This window comes from Camarhynchus parvulus, chromosome 4 (genome assembly GCF_901933205.1).
Source record: "Camarhynchus parvulus chromosome 4, STF_HiC, whole genome shotgun sequence".
NCBI lineage: Eukaryota > Metazoa > Chordata > Aves > Passeriformes > Thraupidae > Camarhynchus > Camarhynchus parvulus.
In genome coordinates, this window is record NC_044574.1 from 71269005 (window position 1) to 71283361 (window position 14357).

Here is a 14357-nt window from a genome sequence, read left to right on the forward strand (position 1 = left end):
TTGAGAGTTAATGACCTAGTCTATGAAGTGAGCATCAAGTAAATGATCACCACAACTTAGCATGGCTGAGTAACTGTATCTGCTGCCGTAATAAATAACATCAAATGCAGTCAATGGCAGTCTCCATGGATGTTCCCCACACACTGTGTCAGTTTGTTATTAGTTTCTGGAAATACATGATGGTCTCATCTTTTTTTTTTTCCTCTTACTTGCTCTGAACATAAGCTGAAATGAAATGTGTGTTAGATTTCTGTTAATCTTATCTTCAGCAGCCTTCCTGCATGACCACATCATTTACATGTTTGTTTTAGCTTTATTACAGATAGAACACAAACCAATAAAGATATTTTATTCATTATTTGGGGGTATTTAATGCTCATTTGTGCCTTTTAGTTCTTAATCTCTATTTTACTGCAAATGTGCCAAAATCTACATTGACCCTCCATCAAAATTTGTGCCCTGAGCTTTTAGTTTATTAAGTGGGAGAGGGGAATGGTGATGGGGAGGCAGTAGAAGAGGATTGTGTTGTGACTGCATTGCATCTTATTAGCCAATTATAAATGCATATCCAAAGTGTGGTTTAAAGACGATTTCTCAGTAAAATATTTCAATGGCACAGAAACAGAAGGTCGAGGGAAGTTCATAAGAAATGAGTACAGGACAGGAGTAATGAGGTCTTACTCAAGGCTTCACAGCAATCTGTGGAGCCACACTGAGATTTTTAGTTCATGCATATACTGATGCAGGTTACTAGCAGTCTCCTGCATTTTTAATGAATAATAACATTTATAATTCAAAGTAATTAGTACACAGAGATATAGACCCATCCATATCATAATTCAAACACAGGAAGGTCATGCTAACCTTGCCAGAGCAGCAATATACAATTTGTGAGGTCTCAAATTTCCAAAACAGACATAGTTATACAGTTGTTAGTATGAAGAGTGGCATATAAAGGCAGCATTGATATTAGGGCTCCAGCACACCTGTGTCTGGACACATCTGTTGTAGAATTTGGCATTGCTTTGCACCACACCATTCATTTTGCACACAGAATGATTTGGGGTTTGGTACAAAATGAGGTGAATTGTTAAGTAAGCAAATGGAGAAAGGGAAGAGGAGATACTGTATTAATAATACAAGCATATTTTTAGAAAACAAATATGTCCTCTGGGTAAACAAGGTAATGAATTATATATGCTAGTAATACATTAAGAAGTAGATAACAGTTAGATAGCAAAAAGCTTACTGCTCTTGAGAGCTACCCAAGCCCAGTCTGATTTCTGAAGCTGTCCTTTGCATGTTTGCAGCACAGAACAGGAAAGCATATTTTCTCTGTCATAGCTGTAGAATGAAAGGTAGATTTGTGAGCAGGTAGAGAACATGTCAAAGCAAAAGCCACTAAATACCTGCTCATCAGGTGTAAGAAGGAGGAACATTTTTGTCTATAAAACGTAGGTGGTTTATTTAGAGCTGTGTTGCTGTAAGTGGTTCCAGGAACCTTGGTAAACGAGGTATCTGTTCCCTTTATAAACTATTGTTGTAGATGTGTTCTAAGCAGTGACTAATTTTTTGGTTTCTTATGGCTTGCTGAAGACCTAAAAAGGCAGCAGGTGTGTGTGTCTGAATGGAAAAGCACAAGTGTGCAGCAAGGTACAAAGGCTGCAGTGTAATGCTGTTATCAGGGTAGAGGTACCAGGGTACCACTAGACTTTGATCGGGTGAGATTTTGCAGCTGCTTGCCCTCCTTCCTCTTTAAAGGTGAACTGAAAAGCTTGGTTTATGTACCTGATTCTGTGACTCTGTATCAGGAAGCCAAGCTGCGTGCAATTACTACATGCATTCAGCAATCTTGCAAGCAATATAAAAAACAAATGCCCCACTGGTTTTGAATGAGTCAAATAATATTCACCATTACAATGTTGTGCAGAAAAAATTCACATCACGAGAGGTTTACGTTCAAAAAGGAGACAGAGGAGTTCTGTAACTTTATTCATGAACAAAGGGAGAGGCCATGAGGCATTTCCCATGGGGTCTCTCAAATTGTTGGAGGACACAGCCCCCTTATTATCCTGATTTTCCCAGCCGCATCACCCTCTTTCTTTCCCCATTGGCTGAGGTACCTGGAAGGTACAGACTCCCCAGTTCGCCTACTACACGTCCCCCTTAACGTGCACACACACGCACCACCCCTTGCACAGCGTAGTTCTATCGACTCTTTATTCTTTTTCTCCAAGTTCGGGAATTAAGCATGACCTTGGCTGAGCAGTAGTCCCTGTCAATTAGTAACATTTTCTGAAACTGGTAGTTTGTCTCGTTACTTCCTTACCTACAAGTCTCTGGCCCTAGCTACCAGCAGATTCACAGCACCTGTTTGTAAAGACACATTCATCTCATTCCTTTCAATGTTATGACTTCGGCTAAACAGCACCTGCCGAGACGTTTTTGTCGTGCGCAGCCGACGCTTGCCGCAGTCTAGAGGTGTTTCGGTGTGGCTCCGAGCTCCGGGAAAGCTGAGGGCAGGGGAGGGCTGTGCCGGGGGCTCCACAGCGGGCACTGGCGCGGCCACGAGCCCGGTGCGTCCGGGGGAAGGCGGGCGGCAGGAGGAGCGCTGCCCGTCCGCAGGGACGCGCAAAGCGCAGCGCGGGCGCCGCTGCTCGGGGCGCGCCGATGTGCGGGAGAGCGCCGATCCCCGCCCGGCCCCCGGCGGGCAGGACGCGTCCCGGCCCTGTGCGCAGGGGCTGGCCCGGGCAGGGCAGGGCTGGGCAGCGCCAACACGCCCGGCCCGCGCTGCCCGGGCGGTGCCGGTGCCGCTGGCGTGGGGGTCCTGCGGGCAGCGCCGGCGGGAGATGCGGCTGCGGCTCGGGCAGGTGCTGCCGGCGCTGTGCCTCGGCGCCGCCGTCCCCCTGCTGTGGTACGCGCTGTGGCAGGGCAGCCGAGGTGAGAGCGGGCGGCGGGCGCGCCCCGTCCGTCCCGTCCGTGCGGGCGCGAAGGGCGGGGGGCGCGGAGGCACCGGCCGTGCCCGGGCCGGGCCGTGGGGCAGCGCGCCCGGAGCCCGCCCGGCGGTACCGGGGCAGGGGCAGGGCAGGGGGGCCGCCCCGGCCGCGGTGCGGCTCCGTCCCGCCGGGCAGGGCACGGCCGGGGAGCGCGGCGGGGCCCCCATGCCCTGCCGGAGCCCCGGAGCCTGAATTTAAGAAACAATAAAAGTTTCTTCTTACCTTTCCCCCCGCCGCCCCTCTTTTTCCCTCTTTTATTTTTTCCAACTCTTTTTCTAAGAAGCATCTTACATTAAGATGGAAAGAAAAATCTAAACGTGATTGCTGTTGCTGTCACTTTTAAAGTAGTTTTGATTTTATTGTTGTGGAGGATAAAAGTAGCATTATCCATCCTGTTTTTGTATTTGGGCCTCAAGTACCATCACTTTTTCCTGTGCATATTTCCAGGACCAGAATGCAGAGGGAAAAAACCCCGAATTTTTATATTTTATTTCTAAACTTTAAAGTGATACAGTACCTTCTTAGTAGGTTATGTAGGTGGCACATGCCAAATAAATCTTCATAAAGCCATGTCTAAAATTCTCTGAGCCAGTGTAGGAAAGATAAAACTGATGGTACTTTCCAAAAAGAAATGAGGTGGTCTTTCCAAAGAGTACCTCTGAGACCTGCAGACACGGCTTGTTATGGGTCAGGGCAAGAGAGTGGATCTTTGAGTGCTTCCTGCGTGCACCTTTATAAGAGGTTTGGTGTTACAGGTGCAGAAGAATTGGAATAAACCACTTAGTAATTTCTGGGATGAACACAACTCCAGGTGGCAGATAATTTGTTTATATTAATTATTCCTGTAACAAAAATAGTGTAGAGATCTTGGCCCCACAACTGCATATTGAATAGAGTCGAGACAGTGCTGGTCCTCCTGCCTTTTAGGTCAACTCTATGGTTGTTTACCTGACAACATTTTCTGCTTCCTTCAGTGGCACTCCTGTGAGGAGTGGGGAAGGAAAAATGAGGCAAAATCTTAGGAGGCTGAAATCCAGAGAGAGGTCAGAATGGAAGTGTTTGTCCAGTCTGCAGTTACCATTGTGTTGCCTTGCGGTTCATGTTTTGAGACTCCTCATTACTGACGTTACATTTTCATTTCACCTTCCTTTTGACGTTTCTCTGATGACATTCCACCCTGGGCTGTTTTGCTTTGGGATTTTGTTTCTGTTTTGTTTGTTTGTTTTGGGCAAGAGGGATAATGTGTTGTGGTGTGTGTGTGTTGTCTTAACTCTTTCCACAGCTGCCTCCTCCTCCACAGTAAACTGAGTAACTAATTCCTCTCAGATGGTGTAATTTTCCTAATTACTGTTATTTGCACATGTTTTTTAGCTAACTTTTGGTCATTGCATCTGTGAATACGTAGTCTTTAGACTCCCATGCGCTTGATAAATCTCACAAATGTGTAAATAAAATAGTTAATATTAGTTACTAAAGGAGAAAGTAGCAGTACGTGGTGAATGACTTTGTATTGTATTTATTTTACTGAAAATATAGTCTGTGCTCCCAAGGGGTGTTAGAAGCCAAGCCTTCCACCCATCCAGAAAACCTTAGGAACAGCCAGCCATAGGTAACAATAACAAAGGTGTTACCTTTTCCTGCAGAGAGACAATTATTGGGAGCAAAACCACTAATGCTCTGTTGTTGTCACAGGGTATTTGTTTAAGAAAATTGTTTGAAATTAATGTTTTGCTCTGAAAACAGGCAGATGTCTCTGCTTAGATGTTGTTCAACCTCTGGTTTTTTCCTTCTGCACTGCTGAATTGGCTCTCCATTGTCATGCTTCGAGCACTCTAGGAATTCCCACTTTTGGTGCCTCTCAAACTACGATGTGAATTTTCTTTCCTAATGCCCTTTTCCCTTGGCCCCCCAGTTACTGAGAGCACTGTTGCAGCTTGGCAGCTCCCATCTCTTTCCCTCATTGGTCAAATGTTTTCTACTCATTTTCTTTCATACATTTGTTAAATCTCCCCTAACTTTTGTTAACTTCTCTGCTCTGCCCATTGAAATGTTTGGGCTGCTCTTGATTTTTTGACTACAGTCTGTCACACCAAGCAGCAGGATTCAGTGGTATTCCCTCTGGTTTCTGTCTAGTTAATTGTTTCTTGGAAAGCAGTGATTTTGGGATAGTAAATAAGCTTTGTAAAACGAGGACGGGGCACCCAAGCTCAAGACTAGTGGTCTTAAGTACTTCTATAATACAAAAATATGTAAAATATTCTTCAGTTTGTCTGCAGTCTCAGAGCCTTTCAGCCCTTGAGTATTATAAGTTTGAATCAGATATTGGCTCTGTCCCAAATTCTGTGCAAATAAAAATCAGCACCATAAACGACCTTTAAGCTAAAGTGACCTTTAAACACACCTTATAATAAAGCTAGCTTGAGAGATCTGAGCTGGAATGTATTTACTGTCAAGACAGCAGTAAATAAGTGGCTCTTTGGTGCTGCTGCTGGCTGTTATGTGCAGCTTGAGTGTTGAGTTGGACATGTGAGACTAAAATCAAGTTCACTTAACTCACACTGGCATAGCAGGGAAGATGCTGCTTGCTCATTCACTTAAAAATAAAAGATCAGAATCTACCACAGTCGCTGGACTTCAGTTATTGTGGATAATGCTGTGTATATTTTAACTGTGGTTAGGAGGATGTTTTTTTGGTCACCTTTTCCATTGCTTTATAAATATAAGCAAAGGTTTCATACTAAATATGCTGGTATTTTTGTGGCCAGAAAAAAAAATTAAAAGAAAAAGATATTAAAGTAATTGTGGAGTTACAATTCACTCATAAATTCACCTGACCAAAACTGTCTGCTCTCACAAAAACACTCTCCATATAGGTTTGGAGTTCTGAGAAATTGTACACAACTTACAATATATGTAGTGCTTTTCTCACACAGTATTGGTTGTTGTTTTCCACGTAAATACTAATCCATTAAAAAAAATCACCATTATATAAAAACAATAAAGTAAATGTAAGGAGGCAGTAACGTTTTTGCCACTTGAAAAACAGAAGGCAAAACCATATTATAAACTCATTGTGGACTTACATAAAGTTTCTTCAGAGGAAACAGTATTCATGGATAAAAAGAAGTTTTGATGTCTTTGCTGAATAACAGTGAAATTTTTGTAAGTCACAGCAACGAGATAAATCAGATCACCTATTTTGGCAGTATTTCTTCATGTTGCTCTCAAGGGTTACAAGATTAAATCTCTTGGCATTGGTTTGTAACATGTTGCTGACCTCTTCACCTAAATTTGTGGGATGCTTTGTCCAAAAAAATTAAAAGCAAGCTTTGGCTGGAAATTAGGAGAAGTTGATGCTGAAATATGATGTCACAAGGATCTAGGCATATACACATTGTGTCAAACATCGTGAAACCTGAAATTCTTGAGTTATTCCTTTGAGGTGGGATGAACAAGAGAGAAACTGCTCATACAATTATACAATTACATTCACAGAAGTGTATGTAAGGATCATCAATTTTTTTTTAAAAATCTGCATTTTGAATTTGTTCCGCAAATTTGGGGGGGTGGTGGGGGGTATTTCCAGTAATCTTCGACCTACGGTGTTCTGCTTTGTTTCAGCTGTGCAGCCGAGTGCAGGTCCCCAGGGGATTCTGTCGTTTGAGATGGAGTTCTTTGCAGGTTTCCTGTCCAGTCCCAACTGGCATCCTCTGGCTCAAAGGTTCAATTAAATAGTGGCAAACTGACAGATTTGATAGGGAAGTCTTGAATTACCCTGCTCTCCCTTCAGCCAATGCAGCTTGTGCAGATTTCTCAAGGTGCAGAGCCAATCCTGCTGTCCTGTCTGGGGCTGCTTGGCTGTGTTTAACCACCACTGTTCCCAGCTGACTGCTGGGCCACATCTTCCCCTCATGTGTACATTTCCTTCCAGTGGCACTGAGAGCAAACAGAGGTTATTGCACATCCAGGTTCTGCCTCAGCGTGCGCCTGGGATGTGGCTGAAATGCACAGGGTGATAAGGAAAGAGTTTTGCAGTCCATCAGTTTCTTTGTGCAGTTCTGCATTTGGCATTTAAAAAACCCTCCAACATACAACAGCCCTCAAAGAGGCCACTTAAAGCTCAGTATTTACTGATCCAAAATTTTATATCAAAATTCACATCCAAGGCTTAGAAAAGCTGTGTAGGTTTACTGGCTTCAACAGGTGCAATCTATTAAATAAAGATTGTGCTGCTCCTCACTGTTACTTCAGGCAGGACTGTGCCTAAAGAGTAGAGGGACTTAGCCATAAATCTTGTGGTACAAAAGGAGGCCAGATATTGTTGGGTTTTGTAGAGAAAGGCATAAGGGAGCATTCCAGACCTCTCTGTTTGCTGTACAGTGTCCTGTCATAACCTCAGACAGGTGTAACCATATGACCTGCTGCTTTCCCAGTGTTGTACACTGAGCCTGGAGGAGCAGAGTTTTGGCTAGAAATACCTTGGTTGATGGCTAGGCATTTAACTGAATGTGTGCATGATTTGGTGGTTGTTGCTACCTCAGGAAGAGAGGTAAAATATTTAAATATTTAAAATACCAACCAGAACAAAGCAATAGCAATTGCTTGAAGTGAGTGAGTACTGCCCTAAAACCAAAGTATACCAATTATGGCCAAACACCATACAATATCCATTCAATTTCTATATTTTTTCACTTATTTTAATAATATTGCTTTCCTATATGGTGATGTTCTGACTGAATGTTTTAAGATCACTTTTCACTACATTCTAATGTAGGAGAGACTTGAGTCTAAAATGAGGATTGTTTGCCAGCATTTAAGAGAACATTGTAGAGCTTAAGTTGTATTTTCTTTGAAACAAGTTTGCTTATTTATTTTCAGTTAGAGACAGTAAATTGTTCAGTAAAAGTATCCTGTGCCAAACTGAAGACTGAGTGCATGCTCATGAGGCAATATTGTGAGTTTTTAAAATCCACTTGTTAACTTTGATCTGCCTCTAACTGTGTAAGGAGTGTGTTTTGGTATTGAAGGCATTGTGATCCTCTTCCCAGTCTGCCCTGTATGGGAATAGAGCAGCCCCATCTCCCCTGCTCCACGCTGCTGGCACGGGGCTTTTCTTTCATGTCCCTGGGCTCATGCAAAGTGCCTTGCAGCCCCTGATGTGGGCACTGTCAAAGGCAAGTAGATGTCTCTAACATTTCGGGAGACACAAATAACACTGTGCTGTAAGACTCTAAGCAGAATAGTTAGAGGTAATGCTCATTGTTGAATTTAAATGTTTGCCTAAGAACTCGCTGTTCTGACCTGAGATGGGGGCATTGTTTGGGGATTTTTTTTTTCCTTCCTTACTCACAGAGCACAAAACCTGAGCATGCAAAGCATGAAACAAGATTCAGAGGGGTATCTGGTATTAGATCAGTTATGGAGAGATAATAAACCGCCAGTTATTAGTGCAGTGCATGCCTCGGTGGTTTAACATGCCTCATTAACCTGAACAGGGAGCAGTGGTTCCAAGCACTCAGTGTGACAAGATCTTTTGCAGTTAGTGTGCTTATACAGTTTTCTTTTAGGGAGTCCATTAACCAAATTTCAGTTTCTAAAAGAAACAGTCTTTAGGTATGATAAGCAATTTAGCTTGTAGTCAAGAAATAGGAGCAAGATTCACTGCTAGACTTTGAAGTGTTTTCTTCCCTCCTTTCTGCCACTCCAAATTCTCCTTTTATTTTCTTTTCTGTTTGAGTGCTACGACGAGATAGTGATGAGTTGTTCCACAGCTCTTAGATATTGCCAGAAATCGTTAATGGGACTGGAAGCATTTGTGATCATACAGGAAGCATGTATGTATGGAGCTGAGAGAAATAATCAGGTGGATTTCAGAATGAGTATTTGCTTGAGAGATTGGTATTGTTTCTAAACACTTTCAATATGCAGCACAGAAAGTTTTATATATATAAAAAATGTATTATTAGGAGATAACACAAGAGAGCATTTTAAACCATTTGAAATGTTGCTGTCTTATAATTACAGTATCCATAGGTATAAATGCCAATGTGTAGTTCACAGTCAGAGGAAAGCTACAGGAGAGCTGAAAATTCACTGCAAAAGCTTTTGAGTCCATCACGGTGGCTGGGAGCTGGCTGGGCCTTTTCCTGCTCCTATGGCTCCTGGCTAGCCTAGTCCCATTGCCTTTTCTGGGAAGGGAAATTCAGTGAACCACTCCAAGCCCATCAGAGAGATTCAGCTCACCAAGGGGAGAAGAAGCCTTTACGCAGAATCCCAGGATATGCTTAGATGGAAGGGACACACAAGGATAATTGAGTCCAGCTCCTGGCCTTGCACACAGTCACACCATGCTCCGGAGAGTGTTGCTCAAAAGCTTCTTGAACTCTGTCAGGCTTGAACATTTAATCTTCTATTTCAAACCATATATTTTTATAATAAGTTAATTCTTCACCAAAGGTGAGTGAATATTATGTTCCTTGTGTCAAACCCTTGCTTCCTGAGCCATCAAAAACAAGTGAGATAAGTGATTACTAAGAATCATGTTCTGCTGACTGAAGAGAGGGTTCAATTCGGAAAGACTTAGAAATGTACTTTCCCTCTTCTGTTTCTGAAGAAAGAGATGAGGCCGATTACAAATGCCAGCTTCTTGGGCTGCACTCAAGCATAGTTGAGTGTTGACATTTTGTTTCCAAGAGGCACCTGTGGCACTTTGGTAAGCAAATACAGATGCCATGACTTGGTGCTTGCCAAAATGTCAGCCATGGGGTGACTCTGGTCATTTTGAGCCACACTGACACTGCATAGCTGAGAGAGCTGTGAAGAGAGGGACTATGATGTTATAATTCATCTGCAATTAATTAATTAATAATTTATTTATTAACTCCTTCCCTAAATTGGAGTTTAAAGAAAAACTCATGTCCATTACCGTATCTTTAGTTTCTACTTCTGAAGTTGCCTAGGAAATGCAAGGTAAATCTCCACCAGGTTTATGTGTATTGATGTTCCATCTGGAATCACTTTCTTGCCGTGAAAATGGTGTGGTGATTACCTGTCAGTCACCTAAATCAGCTTAAGCCTTTTGTTTTCATTTTATTCATACACATTCTAAAGGGAAAAAACCTAAAGATTGGATTATGGCATTGGACACACAGCTACACAAGAAAAGCACAAACAAGAAAGTGTATTCATCCATGGTAGCTGATGAGAGGGATCTTCCTTAGGTATGCCAAAAAGTTTAGCTTGCTTGGGGTTCTAGCTCTGCAGCTTGATGCCTTGTGACTGATTTTTTCATTTGAAATCTATTTTAATCTATTTTATCTATTTTATATTGTTTAAAGATAGACTCTTCATCTATTTTGACCTTCCATTTTTTTTTTTAATTTACTCTCTGATTTTCTTAGGGAAGCCTACTTCAGTCAAGAAGGAGTGTCTTGTTGCATGCAGCTGAAATAATCCAGATTTCCCCTTCCTTCAGCAATGCTAAATTTATGTTCATAGCTCCATTGTATAAAATATTCATATATACAAATGCCTTTCTTGCAAGTCAAAAGATTTTTAAGAGTGTCAAAAATTTTAGGAAGCATTCATTTAATGGGATTTTATTAAACATCCTTTAAAATTTTAATGAGGTAAATAATGATAATACACATCACATGTTTACTTTTTTTTTATAACCACTTTCTTCCTAGGTGTTTTAAACTTCAATCTTCCGATCACACATTTCTTGATTAAATTAAGGACTTGTGTTTAATGCAAATAAAACCCCGTTTATCCAAAATGCAAACTAATTCCAGTTTGAAACACCTCTTCAAATTCTCACAAATTTGCATTACCTCTGTACTTTGCTGTAGTGTCTTTTACAGGTGAGAATTCCCAGGAATTCACTTTTCCAGAGAGACAATGGTGGGTTCTGGAAAATGAGAGCTGCCACAGATAAAATCTAGCCCAGCCCACAAACAGAATGGGATAATATGTTACCTAAATAACAGCATTTAACTAGGAAAAAACCCAAGCCAAAACTCAACCCCAACAAAACCAGTAAAAGCAGCAGCACTATAGGACGTTTTAAAATGAGGCAGAAGTCCTCTTCTACCTTCTTTACTCTCTGTTGCAAAGGGGTGATGTTGTTGAAGTATTGCTTCATATTAACCATCTTTAGTAACAGTCCTTAACATACTCATAGATGAAGGCTGTAGCTCATAGACTGAATGCTTTTAATATCTCTGTGTTATTCTTAATAGTGTTTGAAACACAATTCAAGCCATTACACAATTACACTTTTCAGTGTTATAAGGGCCATCATGGTTTGTTGTTTGGTGAAGAAAGGAGCACCTTCCCCTGCAACTCACAGTCTTTCGCTGACCTTTTCCTTATAATGGATTTTGAATTCTTGGTTTTGTCTTCAGTTTACCTTTACCCAGCTGTGCTCCCTAAACTCTGCCTTCTTAATATTCTTCCAGACTACTTCTTCTCCTGAATAAACTTTATTATTGTTTATGCACTTGGGTGATGTGATCGTCTGGACCATCTCCTGGTTTTGAGCTTCATTCCATCATAAATCACCTTTTAGAGAATAAATTATGTTCTTATTGCAGGAAATGACTTAGATATGTATGAACACCAGTTGCTGGAACTTCAGCAGAGACTGTTGTATGCTGACATGGAAAATAAAAAGAGATCACATGAACTGAGCAGTGCCCTAGATGAAATCAAAAGTATAGTTGCAAGAAGAATGAACATGACAAAAAATCACACAGGTGTGTAGGGGTTTTTCTTGGTTTTTGTTTTGTTGTTTTGTTGGTGTTTTTTTAGGACACCAACATGTAAAGTTTAGTGATCTGGCTTGTTCCCGTTGTTTAATAGAGCTTTTTGGTTACCTCGCCTTACAGGCTGTTGTACATCTCCATCTATCTGCTCACTGGAGTTACATGCCATAGACTGACAGTTTGATTTTGTAACCTAAAATAAATTATGTAGTTGTGCACGATCTGTCTTCCTCCCTGTTGAGACTGGCAGAGCTTCTTCCCTGGGGAGAGAAGGGGAGCTAGAGGAGGCATCTCTGTGCTGAGGCATTTCACAGTATCTCCCAGCTTCAGAAAGAGTCTGAAACCACCATTTAACCATGCTGACTGTCATGCAGCACAGCAGGCTGATGGTCAGACTGAAATGGGAATTAACCAGGGGAAGAAAGAACAAGGTGCATTTCTTCTTTGTATAGTCAGAGTTGTTTCTTCTGTTCTCCCCTGCCAGTTTTTGTCTGTTTATCTGATAGTAATTCACTGGGGCTGTTCAGAAGTTTATAAACAAAGGGCTGAGCATTGGCAGGGTGGTGGCCTTAGGAGCTGTCAGCCCCCAGTAACCCCACGTGCTGTGGGCAAAGAGTGACTGCCTAATGCACACCATTGCAGGAAAGGAGAGTGCAAGTTCCCCTTCCCTCTGCTTTTGGTTCTTGTTGGAGCCAGCTACATTTCAGAAAGTATTAGATCTGTCACTTCACAGGATTTAAGGCAGAAATTTCTTAAAGTCGCTGAATAATTTTCCTTTTATTTTTACTTACCCTTCTGCTTCCCATTCCAGCCGTGTTTTACTATACAACCAAAATTGAAAGGTTTATTGTAGTCAATGGAACTGTACTCCCTTGCCCAATATTTGATAGGTACCACTTCCAGATAAAGAAGGAAATTCCTTGAAAAGTTGTGAAGGTGGTTTCTGTGCAGCAAAATTCCAGTATATTTAATGGCTTAACTGTGTGGAAGGACTTGTGGGTCTCTCTCATACACAGATCTCTGGGCAGATATGTATGGTTGTTTCAGGGTTTTTTAAAGTATTTTCTGTAAGGTAGGAAATCTCTTTTTAGACCTAATTTTCAGTGGGAGTATCTTTTGGAAGTTGTAAAACTTAAAATATTGCCCATTCAGTAAGCCTCTGCCTTTCTTCATCTAGGCTGAGTGAGTGAAGCTGATGATGGTTTTTGTGATACATGTATGTAACTTTGAAGGGTGGTAAATTTTGGGAGTTATTTTAGATGCATTCCTTGGGAAAAGTAACTTTCCATCCCAGTCAATAAATGTTCTGTTGCTTTCATCTTTATTTTAAAGTAGTAAAGAAAAATAAAATCACTACTTTTCTCTTAACTGCTACAGCCTTTTGTTTCTTGAATAGTTTTTAAAGGCCTGTATGTGCTCATTCTTTTTACCATAGGACTTTTTGTAAACTGAGAACTTTTGCTTGAGCTGTGGAAACCACCATGTGTTACTTTTTGGGGAAAGCATTTAAATTTATTGAGTAGTTAAGAAGGTTATTAATCAGAATCTGTGTTTATTATCATTTAAAAATTGTTTGCCAAGCATGTTAAAAAAAACCCCCAAAGCAAACAGTTTTTTACTGCTGCCTTTAAAATAACTCCTTACTGTGTTCTAAGCTGACTCAGTCCTGCAAGTGTGCAGGCACAGGGAAATACAGGTGGCAGCCCAGGATGTCCATCTTGGAGCTCTGCATCACCACCCGAGTGGGAAGTTCTGGGAAATTCTCAATTTAATATAATCTAATATATATGGCATGTAATCCTTTCTGAGGAATAGTTCTGGTTGAATAACCTTGTGCGTGGTAATCTGCCAGTGTTCAGCTGAGCAAAACAGGTGAAGAAATAGGCTTCTGTGCTTGCTTTTTATTTTATGTGGATCTCTGTGTTTGTTGTGTCTTTGAGGTGAATTAAAGTGGAAAGAGTTAAACCTCCCCAGGAAACTCCCCATCCATCTTACAAACATCTACTACTATCTCCCTCACCTTCGAGAATACGAAGATGCGATTTTCCCAAATGTTATTTTTGGGCAGCAGAGAACTGGAGGTAGGAAATCAAGTTTGGCTTCTATTTGCTGTATGTTTGTGTTTTTTATTCATCTCTAGCAATGAAGCATACTCAAAAGTTTGGAATGGATTTTCTCCCTTAACTTTCTACTGTTGCCAAGCTGAATGAATTTTAATGGCTATAGCAAAAGTACTTTTAAAATGCCCACCCCTATTCCAGGTCTTTATCTTAAAGTATTCTGAAAACCTTTGGAAATAGCAATAAAAATAATCTTAATCGAAAAACAAGATTATTTTTTGTTTTAATCATATATTCATATGGCTAAGATGCAGTAGCTGACATTTCCCCCCCACAAAATGAGCATGGATGAGGAAGCCAAGCCCAATTTGCAATGCATTCAGTTTGCCAATATGAGAAGCAAAGGGAAAGGTGATGTGATCATTTAAAGGATATTAATATTTCTTCAATGTAGCTTTTTCATCCACATAAGAAATCAGCTGTCACCTGCAGAAATCATAATGAATTCCAGTGAACCATAATACAAATTTTAAATG

General features: G+C 41.2%; 1 protein-coding gene across 1 annotated transcript in view; it reads left to right on the forward strand.

The window, feature by feature from the left end:
- The first annotated feature begins 2849 nt into the window (after positions 1 to 2849).
- MGAT4D (MGAT4 family member D) overlaps positions 2850 to 14357 on the forward strand; it is a 30877-nt gene continuing 19369 nt past the window's right edge. Inside the window, 4 exon segments of the mRNA XM_030947896.1 lie at positions 2850 to 2940; positions 11591 to 11752; positions 12573 to 12636; positions 13691 to 13842. Coding sequence (XP_030803756.1) covers positions 2850 to 2940; positions 11591 to 11752; positions 12573 to 12636; positions 13691 to 13842 — 469 coding nt within the window.